At 36.8% G+C, this 22,692-nt stretch overlaps 1 protein-coding gene across 3 annotated transcripts; it reads right to left on the reverse strand.

Annotated features, from left to right (window-relative positions):
• Positions 1-5,803: 5,803 nt before the first annotated feature.
• CCDC124 (coiled-coil domain containing 124) lies at positions 5,804-22,405 on the reverse strand. 3 transcript variants are annotated; one of them, XM_072404697.1, is made up of 5 exons: positions 22,324-22,405; positions 19,235-19,400; positions 11,923-12,094; positions 11,722-11,842; positions 5,804-6,784 (listed from the first exon to the last, which is right to left on the reverse strand). In XM_072404697.1, exons 2-5 carry the CDS (start codon positions 19,391-19,393, stop codon positions 6,586-6,588), a joined length of 651 nt encoding a protein of 216 aa, XP_072260798.1. In that variant the 5' UTR covers positions 19,394-19,400; positions 22,324-22,405; the 3' UTR covers positions 5,804-6,585. The 3 variants fall into 3 exon arrangements, with proteins under 3 accessions (XP_072260798.1, XP_072260799.1, XP_072260800.1); XM_072404698.1 differs by having other exon boundaries at positions 22,320-22,396; XM_072404699.1 differs by having other exon boundaries at positions 19,235-19,398; positions 22,302-22,373.
• Positions 22,406-22,692: the final 287 nt, after the last annotated feature.

Below are 22,692 nucleotides of genomic sequence, written 5' to 3' on the forward strand. Positions count from 1 at the left end.
AATTCTAATGGATCCTTACCTAAACAGTGGCTGGATCTGCAATGGGACACATATCTGAACAGACAAAAAGCTTACGATTGAACCTACCTAAGTTTGTCCATGGGCCCAAAGCTTTAAGCTCATTGGATGCAGTTAATAAAAGGGGTGGAAATCACCAAAAGCGTTCTGTGTCATTCATCAACAATTATCTTGTATCCTTGAACTGAAGTTAGAATCTCCAATTATGGAAAATAAAGGGGAATACCTATCATTTGAAAGTTAAAGCATGTTTTGTCAACTTATCAAGTATGAAAAGACTTGTTAAACAAAGTTGTGAAGTTGTGTAGCAGGAAATGGGGGTAGACAGAAATCGAGGCAATGAATGAGAAAGTGGAAGGGTGGTTAAGGTAAGAAGGTGCAATGGCAAAGAGAAAGGAACATGGTGGCTGTGGAGCTGTTTGTTTGTATTTGCTGTTCCTGTGACTGCTGGATCTAAAAAAGTTATGGATGTCATGGAAACAAGAACTGGTGTGAAAGCTTCTGTTAACTTTTTGATGTTTCCTTCCTAGGAACATCAAAAAGGTAACTTAACAGAAGGTTTATCACCAATTCTTGTTTAAGAATAAAAAAAAGTAGATATAAACCATTGTATAACCCCACAGTGGTTCTAACCTCACAGCACATACAAAAGTGTCTGGAATACTACTTTAAATATATCTCAGCAGCTGCTATTTTTTAGGGGCATAATCTTTACGATCGTATATTATGTGGATTTAGGTTTATGTTAATTCAGATGACTACAGATAACTAGTCCAAATGCAAAAAAGCATACATATACTAATACATTTACCAAAACAACCCAAATGCATACACATTTATAAAAAAATCCAGACATGGCAAATAAATTTGTGCAAAGTAGCAGATACTTGTATGACATCATTAAATGTTTTCAAGGCGAAAAGGCATATTTGCAATACCTGTACATTTACCTGTGTATTTCCATTACAAGTACAGAAAAATACCTATTGGTCTGTTAGAAATGCACTGCAAAAAACACTATGCATGATTCTGTGTTTCAAGGTAAGAACTAATGAGCTTTTTTTAGAGGACACATGGTATATAATAAAAAGTATAAATACAATACAAAAAGAGATGTTTATTGCAAAGATTTAGGAACTAGTGCAGGGTGTGCAAAGTACCAATACCAAAGTTCACAATGAAGATAATGTCACAAAGATGACATTGTAAACCCAAGGTGAAAACACATGTGGAAGTGAAAGAAGAATGGAAGTGTGAATGGGCCACTTACCTGATGTTGCTGGGTGATTGAAGAAGTTCCATGCAGACTACACCATCAGAAACAGGCAAACTACATTGTGAGGTCCCACTGACAATTACTGTCAAATGAATGTGGTTGCCAGAGGGTGAGGAGAACTTGCAAAGCAAAGCTAATGCAATGGCATTAGTCAGTACAATTGTGTGCAACAGTGCAGATATTACCAGCAGAGGAACGTCTTTCCAGGAAACAGGAGAAAATAGGATCACAAATAATCAACAATCAACAGCCTGGACAACAAAATTCTTCCTCTAGAAATTATAACTCCCCAAGCTGTGGTCCCTAAGACCTATGTTGAAATTCATCTCTGGTCTTCACCAGTCACCAGCGAGAGCCATACTATCCAAATGGATAGTTTCCAGTGTTGAACTAAAGCAGTTTTTTTTAAGAGAAGATCAAAATTAATCCAAAGAAGTTGAAAGACTGATACTGAATTATGACTAGTTGAATCTATAATTTTGTAATTAAAGTATTTTAGTACCAATATTATTTGGTGATTTGGGAGTCACCACCTAGGTGGGAGTTGACATCCAGGTCTTGTAGGCAGCTTATTTGAGCTCAAATTTTAATAAAAGTGTATTCCTGAGGCAGAGGTCTGTAGAGGCAAAACAGGTGTTTTAATTTGCCCTACTTCAATTGATAAGAATATATGAAGAGTTTGTTCTGCTTGTTGGCATTAAAAGCTCAGCTGAAAAGTTGAGCAGTAGCAGTCACCTTTCAGGCCCAAATTAGGATAACAGACAGCTTCAGCAGAAAGGTGATTCACAACAGAAAGAAAAACAATTTAGGAGCTCTGATTTAGCATCTTAAGTGTCTTGCAGTGACATTGTGTGCCTCGTATGGATCATTCTGATGCAATATCCATCTTTTTATAGTAAAGGAATTCTGCCTTTATAGTATCCTTTTCTTTGTATTCAATGTCTTGTTCTTGCAACACCCTGTGTTTGACAGTTTATCTTATTGATATTAAGTTTACGACACCATATGCTATGTTTTATTATTATTTGGTAGTAAGTTTGGAAGTAACCACTTCCAAAATTGCTTGCCGTTCCCCTACTTTTAAACAAAAAAATTATATTCTGATATAAGAGTAAGAATCCCTCCAAGTGTCCATTCTTCATAAGCAAGTCTGTATTTATTTATCTGTACCTCTGTATCTGAAACCAAGGGCAGATTCTGGTATGAATATCTGGCACAAATGGAGGACTTTAATTTTGTTATGGAACTGTTGTTGAGACTCCCATAAGTAAATCAAACCCCACACTCAGACCTTAACAAGATAAAAAAATTAAACAGAGAAAGGATCAGTGATTCTCAGCTAGGCAATATACAGTGCATATTTAACCTTTAATTTCACAGTCTACTTTTTCTACAGCAAAATTCTGCTCTGGTCTCTCACTATTTAGGTAGCTGCAAACTAAGTGCATGTATTGAATTCCAAAAATTGTAAAATTATTTCCCTTTTTTAATTTCATTAATGGTCTTTGATACCTTCAACTGTTTCTACCACCAGCTTAATGAAATGCTTCTAAACAGTGCTATTTGAGGGGATAGAATCATAACTGCAACTATTTCTCTAATGGATCATGAAGAAGACCCCTACTCTCTAACTCATTAAAGTTAAACAATGTCTCAAATCTGTAATATAAGGTTCCCAAAAAAAATTTAAAAACAAATTTAAACAGTCCCTCATTTCTTTGCCCATCTCCCCTCCTACAAAGAAAGGAGCAGTTCAGAAAGCTCAGGGTCTAAGCTTGTTGTGCTGCAGTTCCAAAATGCTACACTTGTTCAAGTAACTTAGAAAACCTAAATTAGATTTCCTAAATGTATTTTGTTAGGATTTATATTTGATTCCAAACTGATTCACTATTTTATTTATTGGTTCCTATTTGTCCCAACATGCAAAACAAAAAAAAACATATTTGATGGATAGCTCCAATAGCTGGAGTTAGCATCAGCCACTACAGTGCAACATTTTCTACTCTGTCAGTGGATGGCCCGATTCATTTATTTGTAATTTTGTTGCTATATGGTTGAATAAGCAGGAAGTGGACAGGCCTAGTTCATGTCATATGTGCAGTTACTTTCCCCATGTCCCTGTTTGGGACACAAGAAATTAATTATGTGAGCCGTCTTTAAATTGCTTCTATGCCCTTGACCTTCTAATTTACCCCTAACTCCACTTCAACCCCCTACCGCACCATTTTCTCCCCTCTCCTCCTTCCTACTATCTATGGCCCGTGTGGGAGTCTTTTGTTTAAAATGAGTTCTCAATCAGCCCTGAGGAGATGGAGAAGCTTATTTTCTAACATCTCAACAGGACTCAGATCAGAAGAACTGCAGTCAGTATAGGAAATGTTCTCCACATGCTTACGCCTCTGGCATTACTGATGTGTTACTTTTGTTTTACCAGATTTTTGTAATATTTGTGAATTTACCACCTGTTATTTCTTGTGTTTTCTTTCCCAATATTGTGCATTGAATTTTGTCTTGGTCTACACATGTCCTTCTCTTATTTTATTCTTTCTTTAAATAGGAGGTCTTAGAATATCATCAATTTAGCTATACATATTTAATTCAGATTGTAAAAGGTATGGCAAAAATAATGGCTTACAAGTATTTTTTTTTTTTTGCCATTTCAACTATGTGTAGTAACTGTTGGTGTTATTTGAATCTTTTTGGTGGAATTTGAGAACAGAAGACACATAGCATTAGTGTGTACTAATAAACTGCAACCACAATATAGACACCCGTCTCTGTCCATGCATGGGAGATATAAATGATTTGGGTGCTAAAGCCTACAAAATTTGATTATCTAGATCAGGGGTGCCCAACGACTAGATCACGGAGCCCTGCCTTTCAAAGTAAACTCTACCATGAACAGGAGTTATTAAGGTCCAAGTTTTTATTGTTGCTAGATCATTTTTGACTTGGTCATTTTAAAAGTAGCTTGCAAGTCAAAAAAGTGTGGGCACCCCTGATCTAGATCTATACCTACCTATTACATTATTAGAGCCTTGAAAACTGCATTGGTTGTGAAGGATTTTGTATTATCCTTAATGAAGACTTTACATCTCTTTTACATCTCTGCTAAGCAACAGGGAGTTAAAAAAATGAAATAAATAATATAAAGGTAATTCTAGTATTAGGAAACATGCTACAGAATCAGTGCCTGGTCCAGTGCTGTCACAGCAGGAGAAAAGCTTAGCTGCATTGCTGTGCACCAGCATTTAATGTGATTTGTTTTCTGATAATACAGACACACTGGAATATAAAACCATGAAATATATTTTAATTACAAAGTCACTACAGAGCCATATAGAAACAATTTCATATTTTTCATGGCCTAAAGGCAGGTAAGGGAAAAGAAGCTAAGCTTAGCAGCTACCTTATTTGTAACGCTTTACTTAAAGTGGCTTGGAGGTGAAGAAGAGGACAGAAACAAGGGCATTTTCTTGGAGGCTATAAAAATCAGGCTGTGAGAGAACATTTCTGGTGACATCAGATCAAATACAGGGGGTAGACAATTCTCAACCCAGGCGTTTCAATTATTTTTGAATCATATATCATAAAAAAGGTATTTTGAATCAGAGAGAAGCCGTCACAAATAATTTGAGACCTAACTCCTAAAATCTATAAACTATGAATAAAAATTTCCAAACCCATGTAATACCCTACTAAAAATAGTTCTGCAATTAAACCTGATTAGTACAATCATTTAGCTTTGTATCCACCAGCACTGATTTTGGAAATCATTAGCCCTAATGAGTCTTTCAAATCCATTCCATGTAGAAATTCATTGACTGTGCCACAGTTAAACCCACTTTAGAAGTGTCTGTAAGTCTTCTCAATTTTTGATTTAATCTTTCAATAAAATGTGCTGAAGGTTCAATTTATTACCCCATTTTAAACTCATACATGAACAACTTTTTGTGGTTAAAAAAAATCATGGATGGTAGATACTTTAGTTTTCGTTGATAATCTGCAAACGTATGTGCAGTTCAAAAAAAAAAAATTCAAAAAAATTAGTTCACAAGTGGGGAACAACTGTAAGTCACAGGAACCTATAACGCATGAAAAGTCCCAGTCATGATATTAGGTGCACAGCTACAATGGCTTTGAAGTTGTAGAATTCAGTTGTGAAATAAAAATAATAAACACTATTCAACATAATTGCCTGAAGAATTTCCCTTCAACACTGTGAGTAGTTTTTAGTTTAAAAAAAAAAAAAAAATACTTTGCGTTGTTGCAAATATTTCATAATATGTTTAGAATAAAAAGAAAATCTCTGGAAACAAATTCTAGTCCTAGTTATGTTCACTAAAACTAAATTATTTGGAGGCACTGGGCATGACTCCATGCATCATGTTGACCAGTACATAGATGGTATTACAAAATGGTATATTGGAAGATAACAAAATACTGAAAAAATTAGGACCGAAACCGGAATGTACAACTGTTCAAGTCTTGGAAAAGATCACACTCATATGGTTGTACATATTTATTTAAGGGTAACTATGAAACATAAAAATTGTGAAAAAATCTTTATCACGTTTCCCCCCCCCCCATATTTGAATACTGGTTATGCAGACAGGGTTAAATTTCTAAAAATGAAAGAAATTCACCATGTAGTCCTAAAAACTGCTGACTCAAACTAGGAATTCCATGCCATATACTAACCACTTGTTTTTCATTACCAACAGAGGAAAAATAAAAAGCTGTTTAGTCACACTTTTATTGTGACTACATTAGAAAAAAGTGGAAAGACATGACAGTTTAAGAAATCTAATACAAATTAACTATGACACAAGGGGGCTATACTGTTAAATAAGAAATTCTACTTAAGGGTTTTTTAGTAGACATTAAATAAAACAGATACAAGGCCTTTTTTTTTTAATTTAATTTGTTTTTAAGTGCCTCTGATAATTTTTTTGATGGCAATGGTTGCCTGCCAATAAATAAAGTTTGTTAACATTTTCAAAAATGTCAAAAGCTATTTTGACTCATTTTTTTTTGGTTTCCTTATCAGTCCAGCATTTGGCACACAATCCTTTTACATTTTAACTTTGTTTTTCCAGAGTGTGTGTTATGTTTTTTTTTTGGATATCCTTCCCAATTAATCAGTACAAACCAAAAAGTTTACCCTGGACCATTTTCATCCTACAAGCCCTACATTTAGTCTGATTGCCCAGAGGGGTTTGTCCAGCTATGGTCCTCTCTATGAAAATGATGCGTACGAGTTGAAGAGTTACTGCTCCTAGTAAGGGCTGTTAGACATTGTAGGCAGCATGCCGCTGGTTCATAGGATTCTCAGGAGATTTCATCCATTCCTTCTTCAAAAGTTGTTTGAGCTGGGATAACCTCATATTAGGATTTTCCTGTTTAAGGCGTGGCAAGTTTTGTTCCTCAAAGGCTGTAAAGGCAGCTTTCATACGACGCTCAGGATGCCGGTCAAGCTCCTTGCCAACACTGCAAACAAGAAGAGAAAGTTAGGTGTATATGTGGCTTCACTACAAAGACTGTCACTGTAAAACTGCACAGAAATTATCTACAAAGTATGCTAAAAACTCAACACTTCTGGAAACAGAGTATCTAACCTGAAGCTCTCACCAATTCCACTCGCTAACTTTCCTCACTTCCTAGTGATATCATTACTATGTGCCTCAGTGATGTGTAGTATAGTATAACATATAACATGTAAAGCAGTGAGGTAGACAGCATGAACCAATAAGAGCTGAGGAGGATCAAGAAGATGTCTCAGTATCAGAACAGTGTTCAGTGACATGGGCCTCATGAGAGTAAAGTATTCTATTTCTTCTTTACAGGTACATGCTTTATTCAAGTGTTTAAAATTTGTGATGGGTCCCTTTAAAATTAATAACGAGCGCAGGTAAAGAACAACCTGTTAAAAACAGCTATTACCTACTAAAGCCATAATATAGCCTTCTAGTGCTGGAAGTTGTCAATCTAAATTCCCAGAAACTAAATTCCCAGTGTTGTTTCCAGGGCAGACCTGTTGGTGTATGTGATGATAAAATGGTCCAATCAGCTCCAAACTGCCATTGTGAGCAGTAGCAACCTCCCGAACCCCTTGTGTGACAAGCAAAATTTTGTTTGTCAGGTTCTTTTCATACTATATATAAAACAAAGAAAAAAGTCACCTCCTCCTCATACGATATGAGTTTATTTCTATATGTTAACAGTTCTAATTGAAAGCGACATGATCCTGAAAATGCTTTAGACTGTATGAATATAGACTGTGTAGAAAACCCAGATCCTTCTTATGTTTAACTAAATATATAACAACTGATGTTTGTGAATAGTAAATTTTTTTTAGCATTGGTCTGTTTAAGATTGATTGCAGCACAATTTTATGAATGATTGCAACACAATTTAATGTCTTCTTAAACTATAGAAATAATATTGGCTACACATTTTCATTCATGTTCATTATACTTTTGTACATTGTAGCAGTAACAGCTATGCAGTAAAACTTGTGAACAGAAGACTAGGTGGCAGAAAATGTGGAAATGTAATACCTGATGACACAAAGCCCAAGAGACACTTACAAAACTAGTACAGTGTGCCCCTTTACAAAGGGAGTTTCGGAAAGGGAGATGCCTGATCATCAAAACCATAAGCTTGAATGATGGCCTGCCTAAGTCACCTTGAAATGGTGGAATAAGAAGCTGGGGTACCGTCATATTACCAATCTAGGACTGAAAATAGGTAATCTGTCTTTCTGAAACAGGCAATGCGTAAAAAAAAAAGTTTGACAGCGCAGACTGCACACAGACTATGAAGGGAACACTTTTAGGATAAATGCAGCCAGTCAGAGGAACTGTTGAAAAGCAAAAGTCCCTTTGGCAAGCAGAACTCCTTGGCCTCAACACCAACTTGTCCCTATGTAGGACCAATAGGGGTTCCCTACAGGACATGGCTACCAGTTCAGACATTGAATTGTAGAGGCAATGGTTACAAGGAATGCTTCTTGTCACTAAGAGTAGCAAGAACCACCCTAAAGAAAATCCAAAGAATTTACAGGGGAGGAACAGAGAGCTACATGGGTGATTCCTGTTCAAAAGGTCTTAATCAACTGTCTCTGAAATAAGATAGCAGGGACAGAGGTTTAGTCTTTAATTGTGTTAAAAGCTAAATACTAAACTATCTGCAAAAAGAGGAGGATTTATAGAAGCCCTCTGACTCCTACAAATGAAGTATGATTTTATTATCTGATAATAGATTTTTTCAGCCTTATGCATAACAGCAATCACTAGTACGGTAACCTATCTGTCAAAACCTGGGCTTCCACAGCCATGACAAATACTGTGAAGAATGGCAAATTAGCCATGAAATAGAGGATCCTGATGATCTGACAGATTACCACAGAGTACCACATCTGTTTGGTCCAGTCCAGGGCAACAAAAATCACCAGAATTCTCTACAGTTTGATGCCACAAACTAGACGAAGATGTATGACAGAAGGAAAGGTATGGATCATGGTGTACTGATTCTACAGAGCCACTAAAGCATCCAATGCAAAATGATCCCTGTGCAGACAATTCTGTCCAATTTGTTATTAAACCTTGTTACCAGGAAATCTACAATATCTAATATTCCCATTTGCAACAAAAGTCCTGAAACACCACAAATCTCCATCATCTATACCTGGGATTAGCACAGAGGACAAACATGGGACATGAAATTCCACCCAGGAAAGAATCCCATTTACCTTTCTTGCCATGACTTCACTTCTTGTTCCTCTAGGATGGTTAAAGAACATAACGCATGAATACAGCGTCACTGTCTAACCTAATTTGAAATGGTTTCGGTTTGGTTTGTTAGGGATGTTGACCAGAAGGGAATTACCACATCTTGTTTTTAATTATTGAAGGAAAAATATCTCCACAGTAATAAAACATAAATTATAGATAGTGTATTTGAAACACACAATAAAAGATTAAAAGGGATCCCACAAATAGTATAAGACCACTTTTTGTAGCAAAAACACAACACAAATAGCCTCTGGAACCTTTGCTGTTGCTTTTTTTTGATTTCCAATTTTCTGATGTGATTATATACCTCCATTTAATACAAACATTTCACAGAGTATGGGGAGCTTTATGTGAATTGTGGTATGCAGTTTGCAAGGTACGTTAATAAAAGAAAACCAAAAATACTATCTTTCCAAATATTTTATATATTCTGATATGAAAATCTCAAAACGTTTTCTGTTTTCGTCACAAACTCTCCGTTATAGTCTGTTGGAAATCATGTCACATTATACACAGTGGAAGTGTTTGCTGCAAGCATGCAAAGAGCCTGCTGTCAGCACAGTGAAGCTACTAAAAATTTTGACAACCTCTGCTATACATTCAGCCACAATCCACCCACATCAATTTTAATGTGGGTCATGAGAATACCAATATTTGACACCTCATTCACTAAATATGAGAGGAGAAACTGAAGAATACATTCAGAAATGCTAGCTTATGGATGCCAGGGCCATAATAACAAAGAAAATGTTGTTTCTTAAAAATGATTTGTTAAGGTGTATGATTACCGCTGCAACTGTAAACCTAGAACTTGATGATTCAACCCCTCTGGTCTTAATATTTATCAGTTTCTTAGAAACACCCTTTCAGATGGTTTGAGGTGTCCCATAGCAGCCAGTCAAATTCTTACAAGTAATGTAAGTTGGTATTTTGTTAGTTAGCTACTGTGCAATACAGACAGTTCTTTTTTCAGACATGCTATTAAAATTATCTGATTAATAGTGACATAAACTTGGCATAAGTTAACATGAAGGCTCCATGGCTAACCTGTACTTCAGAAAAAGCTAGTAAAGTGGCTTTCACTCTGGTGGTTATGACTCTGGCTTGAGTCAGTGACCAAGTGAATGTATCCAGGTTTTCTTCTTTCTGGCGTATGTACTTCTTCCTAGTCAATAAGACACGCTACTAGTATTTTCCAAAGGAGGTCAACTATTGTAGTTTCCATAACTCTTTTCCGACTCTTTTACCTAATGTTGAACTACACTAAAATAATATGAATTTTGTACTCACCCAGAAATCTTTTTTAAGAAGTCCACGGAGTGAAAATTGGGGCCCTACCCCTCTATGATCAAGCACTCTGTATTGCCTTGGTTTAGAACGGAGGTATACTGGATATAGAGGGGGTTATACCGAGCTGGCCTGTAGTTGCTTTTTTTTTTTTTTTTTGCCAGTGTCCAATCCTCTTCTAGACAGTAGTAAAACCCAAAGGTGAAAGACTTCATTTGTCTCTCACTGGACACAAAAAAAAAAAAAAATTACTAGGATGACAGAAATCCTTTAATTTCTTGAGGTTGTAGAGTTTCCAGGGTATTTTTTGGACAAAACAAACAATCCTTAATGTTCCCCGTAATATAGCAAATCAACATTTTTTTCTATCAAGGGGCGAAGTAAGTCTTTCACAACCTAAATGAAAAGTGAGCAGAACAGCAAACAAACCTAACATGCCCAAGGGAAAATAACTAAGAACAGGGGTCTGTCTACAGTTCGAAGATCCGCCTGAAGTACCATATGAATAAAAGTCATAGAATGTTGTCATGTCTACTGTTCTCATGATAACATGAGAACAGAAGACCAGGCGGCATCCTAGCAAATCTGGGAAATAAATGCTTGGGACCTGACAGAGCAAGAAGCACGTGGGTATCTTGTAACGTGTGCCTTGAAAGGAGGGGTTAGAACCTAATCTTTCATGCCAAAAGCTTGGATGATGGTCTGTCTAAACAACTTAGAACTGGATTAGAATTAGAACAGGAAGCAGAAACACCTTTACAAGGCCCACCTGATTGTCTGGAAGCCTAAATCACGAATCAAGCAATAGAGTAAAAAAACTTTTTTGGTAAACTGGAGCCAGACAGAAGTATGATGTTAAGTTGAGGTAAAAAGCAGTAATGAATTTAAGCAAATAAAGTCCTAGACCTCTACACCCCGTTGTCTATATGCAGAACCAGAAAGTGGGCTGCGACTTTAGACATTCATCTTGAAGAGGCAGAGTGAACACAGATTTATATTTTGTGATTGAGATAAAGAGAGGAATGTCTCCAATGTGTTTTAATTGTCCATTTTTGAAGCACAGAAGGAATCTGGATTTAGAAAGTGTCAGAACAAGCTTACAGCATTTGCGGTCAAATTGAACAAATAAATGGGACATATGCATCCACCAACATGGCAGAAAAAGCAGCCACAACACACTGGCCTTGGGGTGAATTTGCTGGTACAGATTAATCTGTCTTGGCATTGTGTTAAACACCTAGCTGAAACCTTCAGACCAGGAAACAACCTACTGTGTTTACCTAATGTTAAGACCTGCTAAGGACCAAACAATTTAATACATAATATGCATTTGTTTATTACTACCTTAGTGCAGCAATGGCATCTTCTATAGAACGCGCTTCCACTTCCCCTTCTTCCAATACACGACGGTTAACATTTTCTTCCAATGGCATTTCAAGGTGAGTCTTGGGTTTTTCCACAGTTTCTACAAACAAAAATTACCAATTAGTTTGACTCAGTTTAAATGAGAAACTATAACACATAACTACCATATGCAACTGTAACCTTTTTGGGTTTCCTCTTTCTTCAGCGTTTCTTCTATTTGAGCTCTTGTCACTTTTGCAGGAGGTGTAGCTTTTGCCAGTTTACTCTTTAATTTGGAATCCTCCTCGTCTAGCAAACGCTGGCTTTCCTTTTTTCTTTCTAACAATTCTAGGCGACGTTTCTCCTTTTCCTCCTGACAAAGAAGCATTTCATAAAACGTAAACATTTTGTTAGAGGGATAAAAACTACAAAATAAGAAAATCTATTATTACTCTAACACAGAAAGATTCCTTCACTTCATACAATGAAGTAGTCATGTGGAAAAGGAATAAAAATGCAGACAAAAGCAGTTTCAGATAGACCAGATGTCATTATAAGTGCATGGCAGAGGCCAAGGACAGCCACTGGAGCGAAATAATAATGTAGTTAGGGGCGACGTTTTTCAGCCTGCGTACAGTATGAGAAAAGGGTGTAAACCAATGCAGACCATTTTATATGCAGCCTTCTTAAATTCTAGCAATGTTTTATATAATTTGGGTATTTTAAAGTGTGGACAAAAATGTTATAACATTCTTTGGTAGACATACTGATTAATATAAATGCCATTGGCAACTGGCTTCCTTTAAAATAGAAACCATCAGAAAAAAAGTTTGTTCTATTAGACCTTTAAAAGCAGAGTAAATATAAACTAAATATGTGGACCTATAAAGGTGGTTACAGGGGAAATGTAATGTACATTATAATACTATATATTATAATGCATGCTCAAATTCTGATTTTTTTTTTCCTCTGCTGTAGACATTCATCTGTTCTCGGGAACACTCACATTCTTCAAAAAAATATGGGAGCTAGGACTTACAAAACCTATAAAGCATGTAAAAGTCTTTAGAAAGTGCCAGGTAGGGCTACCTAAGCACTTATCTTTAGTTAATGCCTAAAGAGGAGAATAATGCTGAAGGATAACTTTAGGCAAAACACCAAATAGATGGAAAGTCTAATTAAAACAAATAGAAAATAAATCAAAAGCCACATAAACAATATATACCAGTATTTTCCATACCCCATAGCCATTACACTAACCAGCCCAATGGGGGAAAGACTGCCTACATCTTTCACCACCCTTGTGAGGAGGTCTCAGAGATTTACCCAACAGAAACAATAGTTTGGGAAAGCAAGGTTACAGACAGGACTGGAAAAAGGGTCAGGTCTGCCAGTATGAATGGAGACCTACAGATTGGTTACAACTGTTCTTCTTTAGACTACTTAAACACTGGAACCAAAATTGTGGCCTTATTTTCAAAGTGAACCACTGCTGGATGTACAATGGGACGAGAACACTGCATCATAATCACTTGTGTAAGATTGTTTATTTTCTATCCCCATAGAGTCACTGTAAACCATTGCTCACAGGTCACCAAGGCTAAGGGCAGATTGGAAATTCTGTAATGGGGGGTTCACAAGGGAGCACACAAACTCTGCTGTCTGATACAGCATATGTATATGAGTCTAGTTGGGAGCCAAAGGTAGGAGACTCAACTGTATTGGAAGCCAAAGAGGCGTCCCAATAGCAACCAATATTAAAAGTAGAAAGCAAAGGGCACTTAGTAAACCGTTCCAAAAATGTTGGAAGAATGTGCGCCAGGGTCCAACACTGGAGGGGATCTTTAACCCTATATCTAGGAAATAAAGCTGTATCATAATCTTCCTCTTACTGTACAAAACTAAAAAACAGTAGTTACTTTTTAGAGACATTAACCCAAATGCCTTTGTGTTAAAAACCTAAATACAACTCCCCTGGGAGGGCTCTTTTTATTGCAGGTCTATAAAAACTAATGATAAGACTGTAGGCTATTTCTGTTTTTACTGTATATGATAATACAAAATTTGGAGAAGATACTCCATGAATTATTTAAAAAAGGTTTTTCAGGTATTACCCATTCCACAGGTCACTGTCTACAGAGCACTTTGGACATAAAGTGATTCCGATTCCATGTGTGTCTTGGTGTCATATTGCTCTGCACACTTAATGATGTGACTGCTGAATTATTAATAACTGTTCTATAGCTGTCTGATCAAGTGTTTGATAAATGCTTCAGTCCAAAAGGAAACAAAGGGAGTGATGAAACGGGAAATGTAGTAAGCAATGCTCAAAGATAAATGTAGTTTAGCCAGGGAAATCATTGTGCTAATTCACAAAGCAAAAATAGAAAAACTAATGAATAGCAACAAAGCATTTACCCTTTACTGAAAGGAATATTTGTGGCGAAGAGTCCATATATGCCGACACAGGTAGAATAAAGATTGAGAAAGTCTAATAAAAAAGAAAACATGAAGAAAGTAGACCCTAATGAAGTAAGCTGTAAGGGTGATTAGAACCCATACTGGTATCTTAGGCCTATGGGTGCACTTTGTCCTCCTCCCATCTTATTAATAGCTTTGTATAATGAGATAGTGGAAAGAGGAGACCCAAGTGAGTACACAATTTCCATATATCATGTGTCACCTGGGGTGAGACATAAAAATGTGGGAAGGTTTAAGCTTTCCCTCTTAAAGGTAATCTATGGTCTTTTTAAAGGTTTTAGATCTACACATGAATGTAGTCGGCCAAGTGTAAACGCTTTATTATAGAATGATAAAGTATTAAAGTCAATATGATTGATTTGTCATTCAAACATTGGCTACCATATATGCTGACTATAAATTCTGTTTACCAGTGCAGCACAATGTTGTCACAGCAAGTCTAGAGAGGGCCTCCCTCTCCTCTTCCTCACACATGGCAGAGGATTTCTGTCCACAGAGGAGAACATGGCAGGGTTATTAAACATTGCTTGAGATAACACTGCAGGATGTACAGGGAAACACAAATCTTCTGGATGAAGTAAAATATATTTTTTGCACTTTTACAAATAAATTTTTGTGCACAAAGAAAAGAAGAGAAAATATGGGTTGGCAATACTACTTTTAATAATAGTTTATATGCAGATGGTTATAAAGAGAGCCAGTACAAAACAATAGTATATTCAGTATATTCACCAACAAGGTAAGTCATAGATATTTGGTTAAGTCCTATTTAGATATCTGGGGTATTAGACCATTAGGCTATAGATAGAAATCTCTAATGACATATTTGTAGTAACAAAACGAACAAAAAACACAATGAAAAAATGCTAGATGCTTCTTACCCAATGCACTTCGCCTACTGGCTTCATCAGGGATAATATTAAGGGCACTTAGGTTCATAAGGGTGAGGCCCAGTCTTTATGGGATCTCTAAAAGAAGAGAGGTCAAAGTAACTGGTGCCTCAAGGTCATGAGGTAAATAACCTTGTACTGCCAACCATAATACTCCATGTTCTTTCTATTTCTTTATTGTATAGTAACTTACATTTATGTGAGTGCAGTTTGGCAAAACAAATTTAGTAATGGCGAGAAGTCTAACTTTTTCTTTTTATTTTATAACATTTTTATGCATGTTATGTTTTCCTAAAATCTCTACCTCCATTCTTAGCAAGAGCTCACATAGCACTCCATATATGAGTAAAATCCATAGTTTGTAAAGAACTCCTTTGTGGACTAATAACAGAACTGCCCTTGGTAGAACACTGCTGGCACTTGTGCCAGGGTACATTATATTCTAGTACAGCTCTCCCTGACCAGATTAGATCACGGTTAAACAGTACAGGTGAGGTAAGACATGGTTGTTACATTATGTATGTGTAACGACAAAAGAACGTTTCATGCTTCAGAAGGCCATTTTTTTTTTGCAATCTGATTGTTTGGGAGTAAAAAAAGTTAAATTATTTAAAAAGTCAGGTCATTGGGGTTGTCACAATAAGCCTGAACATATTTTTAATAAAGCACTTAAAATCACTAACCTATCTCCAGCTCCAGGCTACTTTCTTGTCTCAATCTGTTCTAAATGCCCACTATAACAAAAGGCAAAACATAATTCCCCAGAAAAAAGCAGATTTTAGATGTCTGGTAATGTAAAATGCTGAAAGCTTTTCTTGTGGGTAACAATAATGGAGGATCATTAGGCTTCCAGGAGGAAAATAAAACTTCATGGCCATGTTCTTATGAATGAGAGAGAATAATACTATGTATATGCTTTTCTATTATCTAAGCCCCTCCACTAGAAAGTTTTAGAACAGAAGTCTGACAAAACAATATCCCAATTTGTCTGCTCAAATGGTTGCCCTGGAGCAGCTCATTGTGTCCCAGTTAGACCTTCAATTTGTTTAAGCTGTGATATGTCCTAAATTCTATTTAACTCTTGGTGGTAACAAAATACAAACACTAGAGGCATAGGAAACCACTTCAAATTATACATCCTTTATAAAAGCCGAGTGTATTTGTATTTGTGTTTCATATTCTTTCTACACAAACAAAGCTAATCCTACCGTACGCCACGGACAAGACCAACATCACCCGATTTTTTTCTTTCAAAATATAGCAATGAATGATTACCAGGGCTATTGAAACAAGCAAGCTTAATGGACTGGGTGTAGGGATTTTCTGCAATGTTGCAGTATTCTTGATTTCCTTGTATATCCTATTCTAAAATCCTACACATCATGGACAAAATATAGGCAAATTCATGAAACCTATACCATCTAGTGTTCAGTGTTAAAAACCACATTTCTTTAATGAAAACTTACTCTTTTGCATATATATAAGCCCCTTCCTAACTTTAGGATATAGAGTTAAAGCGGAAGAAAATTTGGCTATATTTGCCTTCCTGATTCTTTCCTTTCACTACATGCATTATACATGCATCCATGTAGTGGTGGGAGGGATAACAAGGTGCTTCTTATCCGGACACTCTTACGTTTGCATACAGGCTGCCCTGTATGTCCCAAATGGGATGCAGAGGATCCATTAATGGAAGAACTGAAAGCCAAATAATGAAAGGAAGGAAACGGTAAGGGTAGGGAGCAGAGGTGTGTTTGAAGACAAAACCTCCACCTAATCACATTCTTTTTGGATCTAACCACATACCTGATAATAGATCCAGAAAAATAAGAAGGGGCGTAGGTGGAGGTTTCACCTTCCTCAGCCAGGAATTAAGAGTGGTTACTGACTTACTGCAACTCACAGTGTGCAGTGAAATCAAAGTAAGCCTTACCAGTGCAATGCTGCATGACTAAAGGCTAGCCTTAATGAACAATGAACAACTGAAAATGATATCCCCACACAGTCCATCTGATTCAGGAAACTCCTTTGATCCAAAACAACATTAGTAAAGAAAAAAATGCTTTGTTAGCATTAGTAAAATGTGAAAAAGGTTTAAAAAGTATGCCACCTGTGTGCTTATGTATTATGTTATCAGAAACAAACTACTTGTTATAAAAGAGTACCCAATGATTTTGATAGAGACACTTATGTGTCTGAAATTTTGAGAAATCAGGTTCCATTTCTGCTGTGCTGACAAAAAGTTTTAGACAGTTTTACACACATCAGCTTATTAAAGTCAGATATCTTGACAAGCTGTTGAAAGGTTTCCTTCCACATGGCATTAATAAGAGCTCTGCATGGTATATTACAAAGATGCATGGTGCACTCTAGTGGATGAATGGGGCATAGCAGTTCACAAAATGAATACAGGCATACCAGAGGAAATATTAGGTACATATAGTTATATATCTCGCTCTTGGTAAAATAGATGCCATGCATCCTACCAAATTTGAATGAACTACTGAAGGTTGTGGAGCAGTGCTCATGTATTTGTGATAGAGGTATTGATTTGGAAATGAATGCTATATAAAAATACTGAACCTTACCAGTGGAAACAAGAAAAAAATAGTCATACCAAGGAAAAACAGGATTCATATATTACTCCATCCAGGAAGGATCAAATAAATTTGTTTTAGATCTGTGCAGTCATTAAAAATAAACCCTGCTTCTGTGCAGAAGCTTCCTGTAATGAACAGTCACTGCTGCACTCTCTGATTGTGCAAAATAATTAGTATTGCTTTCTTCTGTAGTTCTCTGCTGACAGCCATGTGTCTGCTGGGTTTGTCCCACAGCTTTGCTCTCTGGACAGTACAGAAAAGTGATAGCACTAAAATGTAATTTTGATATATCTGGGTTTACAAATTTGGTGCAGTCAGTAGATGAATATATTTTGGGGCAAGTGAATTTATTTATCTAAATTAAAGTTTTTGTAACTGAAATTCAGTTAACGTAAACCCATTTTAACAAACTTTGCAAGCTGCCTTACTGACTTACTGTGCGAATGGTAGTCACCTGTGCATTCTTATGACAAACAGTCACAAGAACAGACAGGTAACTAAAGGGGTCAACAATGAAAGCTTCTTTCTTACGGCTGCCATTAGTGTACTGAAGAAAAAACTGAAACAAGTACTGAGTTTTTAAAAGTTTTGAATATATAAGTATGCAAAGAAAAAGTCATCCTTAACATATTTTATCATCAGCATCTTCTTTAGACAATTCTACATGAGAAATCCATTGTCATTGAAATACATCAAAAACCAGCCTTGTGTGAAAACATGTCATTATATCATGTCTGTCCAAGAGGTTTCTTTTAGGAAATGTGTGAACACTATTGCCATGCCATTCTTTTTTTTCCAGGTATATGAATCTCTAGTTATTTCATGGTCATTTTTTACAGCTATATAATTATATCCCATGATATTTTTGACGACTTGAACAGCTGAAAAATAACGTTTGAATTCATTCACATCTTTATTTTGCTCTTGCTATTTTCTAGATAAAAAAAATACCCTGCCATGCTTAAGCACTGAACAGGTTGCTCTTTAGGAGTGCCCCCACCATAAATAAATGATGGTCTTTATGGAAACCAATTTCCATTTTCCCCAGTGCAGAAGTAGGTGGTGTTATCGCACAAAGTCAAGTACATGCGTTTCAGCCCTGAATGTATCTCTCCTGCACTGGCACACAGAGCTGTGTAAAAGAACATTACAGTTTTAAGACAAGAGTTGGACTACAGAAATCATTTTTCCAAGCTGAACATAATGCTGCATCTTAGTACAAAATCTTCTTACAGAGCATACATATCATACAGAAGTGTATATGCCTTTCTCTAATTTAATAAATGACAAATGTATGCCATATGGTCTTACTAGTAAATTACTTTTGCACAATGCTTACAAATTCTTTATCTTACAGATAACATTCCATGAGGTTTTGGAGCAATTGGACATGTTAAGCAAAGTAGAGAATACTGCTAGGTACCTGCACTTCATAGCCAACAGAAGCTTTAAGTATTCCTAGAGTAAAAGCGTCCCTTTAACTGCAGTAACAAAATTACAGGTTAATGACAACAATTTCAGTGCATATGAATATTTCCTTACCTTCCTCTGCTCCTTGCGCACAACATGTTTGTCATCATCTTTCCAAAATGCATCTTCAAGAGCTTGCTGTCGTTTTGCATCAGCAACAGCCTTTGCCTCCGCCTTTCTGGCACGGGCAGCAGCAGACTTGGTGTTTTCCCCCTGAAACTTTTTGGGCATCCCTTAGCTGGAAAACACGATAGTAAAATTAAGCTCATACCAGTGATAAAATATTTCATCCATATCTAAGCATTGTAAGCTACTTTAAACTCATTTTTATTAAAAAGTAAAAACCCCTAATTGCTTCTAATTAGTCGCAATGGACAGACTCCATACCATACTTTAATGTCTGCATTGTACAAGGATGCAACTACAGTTTTCATTGCATTGAGGCAAATATTATAGTATCATAGCTAGGACCCAAGTTCACTGCATGCTGGAAAAAAGTGGGGCTGAGACCCCTTTAAGGGTGTAAAATATAGTAGATTTTAATGAATAAACAATGTATGAGTATGAGGTTGCTCCCATGCCCAATTTACACCTATTATTATTATTAATAAACAGGTTTTATATAGCGCCAACATAAAATGCAGCTCTGTACAATAAATAGGGACAAGGACACAGGAGGAGAGGACCCTGCCCCAAAGAGCTTACAATCTAGAAGGTGGAGGAACCCATGTTCTCACGGCAGCAATAAGTCACATATGGACATAAGACCAGATATCTGCAATTAGGCAATTATCAAAAATCTATATGCAATAGTTCATTTTAATACTATGGACTAAAAATATAAAAATTAAATTTACAATGAAACTTGAAAGAGTTTAAAAAACTGATAATATGGTATGTGCAATATCGCCTAACTGATGAAGTTTATTTGAACAGGATGAGACTGCCCGATTGTCTCAGTAAATACTGATGCAGGTGCTCGGTTATGTGTGATCACATATGAAACAGAATTCTACAGTTTAATATATATATATATATATATATATATATAAATATATATATATTTTATGTTTAAATATTTTGTATTTGCATCCCTCCTAATATACAATGTACACCACATAAAAACAGCTTTTAACTATTTATATAAAGAGGATTTTAGAGTATTAAATCATCAATTTTACTGGCCAACCACAATACTAACTTCCTTAAAGGGGAATTACAGCCTGACATATATTAAAAACTTGTCTCCAACTCTTTATTACCATATAGCTATCGTAAATGTATATCATTTGTGTAAATAATTTCCCGTATTTCACAGTACATTAGTCATTAGTCTCTGTTTCGCCTGGTTATGAAGAGGTGAAAAATATAAAACAAACAAAAAAAAAAAACCCATTCTCTGCATAGTCAATTTATCTGTCATTAATGGTCTTTTGGTTTCTTTCCTTAGCAATTTGGGGCTAATTGTCTGATCTCTGAAACAATGGCCCTGATTTATTAAAGCTCTCCAAGGTTGGAGAGGATAGACTTTTATCATTAAAGCTGGGTGAACCAGCAAACCTGGAATAGATCTGGTCCAGGACTAAAAACATTTGCTAGCAAATGACTGAAGAAATCCTTTCCAGGTTTGCTGGATCACCCTGTAGAAAGTAAATCCTCCCCAGCCCTGGAGAGCTTTAATGAACTAGGGCAAATGCTCTCATGATGCTCTCAAGACACACTTGGCTAATGCAGAGTCATTTAGATCAGCGGTTGGCAACCGGTGGTCCGCGGCTCTGGTCGGTGCACCCCCAAACGGGGTCAGGAGAGGAACCCCGCTGGGGGGGACGCACCGGCCAGAACCGCGGACCATATTCCCTGTACAGTTCCTAGGTTTAGGGAGGTGGGCAGTCTGGACACAACCTGTCCACTCTCGCTGAGATCTGCGATGGGAGAGGGAGCGCGGTTATGGAATCTTGACATCACTATGGGGGAGGGTTTGAGTGACACCAGGCTCCCCACGCATGCGTGGTCAGGAGCCAGTAATTTTAGTGGTCCGTGGGACCAAAAAGGTTGGCGAGTTAGATAGTGAAGCTGAATTAATGTAATCACGTATTTTATTTAGGATTGTGTTCCTAAAAGTAATAATAAAAAATCAGTTAACCCCCTAGCAGTATTCCCGAGTGTGACTCAGGGTGGATTTTACTTGCAAAAAGCGTTAATCCCGAGTGGTCACTAAAAAACTAATAAAAACCCCACTTAACTTGTTCCTTTGTCGTCCCCCGGCGTCCTGCTTATCCGGCCAGGTCCTCAGGACACGTCCTGCTTTGATCTTTTCCTGGCGACTGTAGAGACGTTCAAGGCGCGGCCGGAAATTTAAATAATTTTGTATTGGATTCAATACAAAAAAAACTGTAGAGTCCAATACAAATACATTTTTATATATATACATGCTACTGTACAGTTAATACTACAGGTTTCACTGTTTTTTTATTTTTTTAACAGATTTTTGTGTTTTTTCATTTAAAGTTTATTAAATTTAATAAATATTAAACATATTTCCATGAGTTATGCCTATGAATTATAGCCTACAAAGTAAAAAAAAAGTTCCATGCAAAAAAAATGTAACTCTTCTTGCGTGAAAATACAGAGAGAATTAAGATGCTTGGGGGGTTAAGGAATGATGTTTCAGACAGAGTAAGGAATTATAATCCTATTTTAATTTGAGAATCATATCCACTGGATCTTCCATTGTAGTGTAGAGGAGCTTCCTGATTTTAAACAAATTGAATAACTTGCTGGATGTACTCAGTAGTAGATGTCTGTAGTGTGTGTGGTCTGCTAGTATAAGATCATGTGAGCAGAGGAAGGTTTATACTGCTCTCGGTGTAAGGCACATTGTATGTATATCCTGCACACCATTTCCTCAGCACTGCCAATGCCTATATTATGTTGGCGCTATATAAATCCTGTTTACTAACAATAATAATAATGATTAGACATCAGCCCACCAATAAGGCTGCTAAAGGGCAAGCTATGTCTATGATAATCCTTGTTCCCAGCATGCTCTTACTTCCTAAGCCCCCTCCCTGCTTCTCTCCTTCCACCCAGCTCTACTATATTCTGACAACCATTGTATTGCTGGTATCATGAAGCACTCAGAGCCCCTGTCACTCACACACCCGGGATTCTTCCCTTGCTTCCGCCCCGACTGCACGTCGCGCTGTGATATCACTAATCCGCGCCGGCTTCCGGTCTTGATCCCTTTTACTTCCGGTACGTGTGCGTTTCACTGCACTAAGGCGTGTGTGTATGTGCGTTCCAGTCAGGTAAACATGTTAGCGCATGCGCAATGGCTGCTCATCCTTCCTAGGCAAACTACACCTACACACTACTACAAGTGTAACTAAAGCCCTAGCATCTTTCTTAGTTTTGTAACTATCCCAAAAAACCTGTTCCTGTGACAGTGGTTAAACATGTGATTTCCCATCGCTTTCTGTTCAGGTTCTTACAAATGTCTGCTAGCCGTGTGATCTATTTATTATGTATAG

This window comes from Pyxicephalus adspersus, chromosome 3 (assembly GCF_032062135.1).
Source record: "Pyxicephalus adspersus chromosome 3, UCB_Pads_2.0, whole genome shotgun sequence".
Lineage (NCBI taxonomy): Eukaryota > Metazoa > Chordata > Amphibia > Anura > Pyxicephalidae > Pyxicephalus > Pyxicephalus adspersus.